Genomic DNA, 5,160 nt, shown 5'->3' with positions numbered 1-5,160 from the left:
ATTTTTTTCCCTTTCTTTTACTCTTCATGACATTTGTCTTCTATTTAACATTTTTGTGGGAAACATTTGTTTTTTGACAGATATTTTCAGTACTGTGGATAAGTTCATGACATTTGTTTTGTATTTAACATTTTTGTGGGAAACATTTCTGCAGTATGGAAACATTTCTTGTTGTGGAAGGGCATTTAAACTATTGTGTATAATGTTGCCCTAGCATTTTCTGCCAGCTAAAATGTGTTTCACAAGCATTTCCTACAGTCTGAAATGCACTTCACATAAAACACACAGGAAGGATAGCAGAAACTTCTGACTTCTATTTCTCATTCTATATACACATGCAATGCAAGACATGGATCCTATGCTTTGTTTCCAATAAGACAGATTGATGTCTGTATGAGAAGTTAGAATCAATAATATGAACAGAAAGCAGCTAGCTTATAGATATAAGAAAGAAAATACCTTGAAATTTTATAGGGATTCCTTGTTCTAAGGCTAGAAGGAGGCTTGCAACATCACATTCACTTGCATATGAATGGATAGCTTCTACCTTTCTGTTAAAAAATAAAAAGTGTCTGTGTTGATGTTATGTAAACAAACAATGCTGGAAAAATCTAAATAAATGAAGGAAAGAGATAAAGACAGGTGGCATGTGAACAGTTAAAGTACATATATAGTTTCTATCAAAATTGAATAATAAAATAAAATAATTTCATTAATAGAACAATTACTATTCTTTTTCGTGACTTGAACAATTTCTCTTCATAACATGTCCCAAAACCTACTTCCCAGTCTACCTATTAATCTATTCTTATCAAACCTCGTTATAACTTGGATGTAGCTGTTTATGTCATCATCAGATCCTTCCCAACTGACAAATACGCTTAAGGACCAATCCAATTCCTCCTGTTCTAGTAGAGCATGAGAACTTTCCTCTTCTTTCTTTTAGATTTCTGAGAGACAAAAGAATGGAGTCAAAATAAAATAGTAATTATAAGAAGTCCCAACTTCATAAAGCATTCAAAACCTACTTTCTTGATGCCATCAACATGATTTGGTTGAATTGTAATTCTGAATGGAAGGAAGGAAGGAAATTATTTTAAAGTCCATGAGGCTAAAGATAACCTATGGTACAGAATAGCAGCCTCTGATACATAGTTCCCAATCTTTGCCAGGCATATCTTGTACGTGCCACCAACAACGGTCCCTGTCATCACTCAGCCATCCCAGCTCCCATGCGTGGTATTACAGTTCTTGTCATCCTCTAGACCTAGCAAACAGCATGCACATAATGGGCTACAGCCAAATTTCAATGAGATTTAAGTAAGAAGCCTAAACTTCAAAAGGAAATAGGTTTCCTTTATTTACAGTGAGTTTGTAGCTTTTCTGTCTCAATATATGTATTATGGACCACGATAGCAAGTCCTGAAAAGTAGAGTTTTGTACTAAAAAGATGTTCTTCATGAGTCATTTTTAAACTGCATCGCATGTGTGGTCAATGTTCTCGATGGGTCATTGATGATGGTAAACAAGAAAAGCCATTATTAAACCAATGTTCCACCAACACTATGGTGCAGGGAGATGCACAGGGGGACGTGTGGGAGTACCCTCAAATTTTAGGGAAATTTTGGGGGTGCGGGGGGACGTTGGGGTATATATATATATATAATTCAAGTTCATATTCAATAATGAAATCATAAATAGACTAATAGTACTAGTAAATACATTGATCCACACATAAAATTTATATTCATAATTGAATTAAATAATGACATACATTGATCCCTCATCATTCATTTTGATACATACATCATTCATATGATATACTCATCATTCATCCATACCATGAGATTCAATAATGAAATAACCAAATACATTGATCAATGTCATTCATCATTCTATAATCTACATTGATTTAAAAATAAATTCATCATTCTAGAATCTAAATTTAAATTTAAAAGCAAAACAGACTAGTATATTACTAATATACTGTATACTAGATATTGAAGTTTGAACACTAAAACAGTAAATCACTGAATTCAAAATTGATATAACCCAAAATCTCAAACTCAAAAATAGTTAAGAGTGAGGAGTTAATAATTGGTCTGAGGTCATCAATATCTAGTGTCACACAAAGTTAAAACTGAAAAGTAAAAATGGACAATGAGGACTGAAAATAAAATCAACATCAAGGAGTCAATCTCAATGATTGGTCCTCTACATTAAGTGTTATTAGACAAATTCGAGGGGGATGCATCCCCCCTCAAAAGGATATACGCAGAAGCACCCCTTTTGGGGGGGACGCATCCCCCCTCAAAAGGGTATACGCAGAAGCACCCCTTTTGGGGGGGACGCCCAAAAGCACCCCTTTTGGGGGGGGACGCCCAGAAGCACCCCTTTTGGGGAGTCGCATCCCCCACACTGGGGAAATGCACCCCACCCCCCCCAAGACTCCCCAAAAGGGGTGCATGGGGAAACGCACCCTTAGACGTCCCCTCATCCCAAGTGCGTGGGGTGCGAGGGGTGCGTGCACCCGACCCTAGGGGACGCGTCCCCGTGGAACATTGTGTTAAACTGCATTACATGACGATTTAGCTACTACAATCTAATTCCTATGCATTAACTTACCTTTACAACCAGCACACTTTTGCCACCAACGATGTCTTCCAACATCTAATTACTAATAACAATAGTGCACAAAAATATTGGGTAAATATATGGACAGGCTCACTGCAGCAAATAATTAGTTCACATGCAGCAAAACCTCATTTAATGGAGGCATCTTGTAAAGTTGTTATCGACATTTGAAAGAGAGATTTAGAGAGAGTATCTTCATCGATGCCTTCAATTGAGAGTAGTATTACCTTTACTAAGAGTAATCATGTTCAAAAGGCTACTTGGTTTTCTATTGTTTGTTTCTCTGTTACTAATAAAAGCATCATTTATAAACACAAAGAAACGAAACCAAGAGGAATATCCTCCATAGATTGTTAGAAATAATACTAATTCAGGGATGATCACCAGCAACTTATACAGAAAACAAGCCTAAAAAAAAGTTAACAGACTTTTATCACACCATCACATGCCACATTTCCAAAAATATATTGTTCCTTTGTAATTAAGTTTATGAAACTTGTGTTAGATCGACAGTAGAAAATAGTACATTTATCTGGATTCCAGCACTGCTGTACATCCAATTAAACTAGGAGCAGAAACTGGAGTGTCCGGCACTGCAATTGTCCTTGAGAGAAGCATCTGTTAGTATTAACACAAAAGTAACTTGAAACTGCAGACTGGCCTACTACTAACAGATCGTTTCTTCACTTCTTCGTCTTTTCTTTCTTTTCTGCACCCTCGACATTGTTAGCCACCAACACACCTTACGATCCTACTGATGATCAAACTTTCTTCCTCTTCGCAGCCGGAGCTTTTTCTGCATGAGCAGTCCTCTTCCTGCTCGAAATCACGCCTGTTATTTCCTTTTCCACATACAAAGGATCAACATCCCTTGTTCTGTTTCCTAGGGAGTCCAGAAGATCAGCTTGATTCCCGTTTTTCCCACCGAAAAGCCCATCAGAAAAATCTCCCAACATGTGATCCATATACCGAACATCGGAAATCCTTCCCTTGTTGAATTTTTTTCTCTCAACGTCTCGATCATGTACTTCTTTCTTCTCTGGTTTATCGATTTGTGATTCTGTTTTGACATCTTCAATCTTAAGGGGCGTTTCAGTAATGGATTGGTAGAGTGGAAGTGCCACAGACTCCAAGGATTTCATATGCAAAGACCGGATGTTCTTCCACTTTCTCGGGATAACCGATGCAAGACCATTGATCACAGCAACGAAATTCTCCACAATTTCGTCCCTTGTCTGCGAAACCCTAGCCACTTTAACATCACAACAGGTACCCTTCCCAACGTAGAGAAAGACCGAACTGCAAGCTGACTCGATCTGTCCCTTCCATTGCTTGTGGGTCAAATCCACAGGGATGGGATGCTTTTTCTTCTTAAAGAAAGATTTCCCCAACAACCTGGGGAGCAGGGGAACCACGGATTTATCGACCAAGAACAGATCAAAAGAGTCACAAAGCTTTCTCTTGGCCTCAAATGGCTTATAATCAGTCTTGAGCTTTGAATATTTCAAGACCTTTGAAATGGGTAAACCCTCCTCCTTAACCTTGTTGTTGGCTATCTCCGCATTTAAACCCTTTACTCTATCATCAATAATCAAACAGATATCTTGGCTTCCACCCAAAGGAAATAGGGGATGAGGTACTGGTATCCTGTAAGAATTGACTCTTGAACTATCCGGGATCCTTTTCAGTGTAATGGCCAAGTGCAGAAGCTCGTCATGTTCCAGAAGTTGGGGTTTCTGATGTTTTGCCCTCGACTTTACCCATTTCAAGAGCGAGTCCACTGCTCTCTTTACTGTTTCATCGCTTATTCTCGATGGGACTTGGGGTTTATTGTTTTCGTTCTTTGTTTTGTCCATGGAAGCTGAAGCAGGAAAATTAAAATGAAGGAAGCCTGAAATCCAAAACTTACCAACAACTTTCGTCGGATGCGAATCCTATATGCGAAACCGCAACAGTGTTGTGTTAAACCCTTTAAAAACCTAAACACTTCGAACCCTAAAGAAGGGATTCTGGTTGATCAGAGCGTTGTTTGAGGCTTAGAATTTTCGTATATTTGAACCCCCATGCATGGCAAAGGTCGACATTCGTAACGATGAAGTTCTCCGTTTCATGGATAGAAAGCGATTCTGTGAATGAATATTCCAGGGAATTTAATGAGCCACTGGTTTGGTGAATCATGTAATTCTTAAGAATTATGTATTTTAATTATTTTTATTTGTCAAATTTTTTTTATTTTCAATATTAAAGTATATTTATTGTTTAGAGTGAATTTTTTATTTCACTTTTAAATATATTTATTTTTTAGGTTTTTTTTTTATAAAAAGCTAAATTACAAATAAATTTGATGCAGGAGCATCTAGACCTAGTCAGCAATGTGACGGAATGGTCACATGTTGTGGCTAATACAAGTTTGAAGGAAGATTTGGTTGTTAATCTTGTATTAATTTCAATTAAATGTAATTAGTTAAGAATGGCTTGATTCTGAATTAAAATTGGATAAATGGCAAGTGGTCTTCCCTGCGTGGA

At 37.4% G+C, this 5,160-nt stretch overlaps 1 protein-coding gene and 1 long non-coding RNA gene across 2 annotated transcripts; both read right to left on the bottom strand.

Annotated features, from left to right (window-relative positions):
* Window positions 1–453: 453 nt before the first annotated feature.
* On the bottom strand, window positions 454–1,284 carry LOC149256458 (uncharacterized). The gene is made up of 3 exons (XR_016266464.1): window positions 1,123–1,284; window positions 818–950; window positions 454–551 (listed from the first exon to the last, which is right to left on the bottom strand). It is a non-coding gene; the product is annotated as an uncharacterized LOC149256458 (long non-coding RNA).
* Window positions 1,285–3,087: 1,803 nt separating this feature from the next.
* LOC149256457 (uncharacterized) lies at window positions 3,088–4,807 on the bottom strand. Its single transcript, XM_089460753.1, has one exon. It carries the CDS (start codon window positions 4,488–4,490, stop codon window positions 3,396–3,398), a length of 1,095 nt encoding a protein of 364 aa, XP_089316879.1. The 5' UTR covers window positions 4,491–4,807; the 3' UTR covers window positions 3,088–3,395.
* Window positions 4,808–5,160: the final 353 nt, after the last annotated feature.

This window comes from Pinus tabuliformis, chromosome 7 (assembly GCF_031772625.1).
Source record: "Pinus tabuliformis cultivar Carrire ecotype Pingquan chromosome 7, CPIR1, whole genome shotgun sequence".
In the NCBI taxonomy this organism is placed as follows: domain Eukaryota; kingdom Viridiplantae; phylum Streptophyta; class Pinopsida; order Pinales; family Pinaceae; genus Pinus; species Pinus tabuliformis.
The sequence above is the reverse complement of the archived record's forward strand: the minus strand, read 5'-3'. Positions and strand labels throughout refer to the sequence as shown.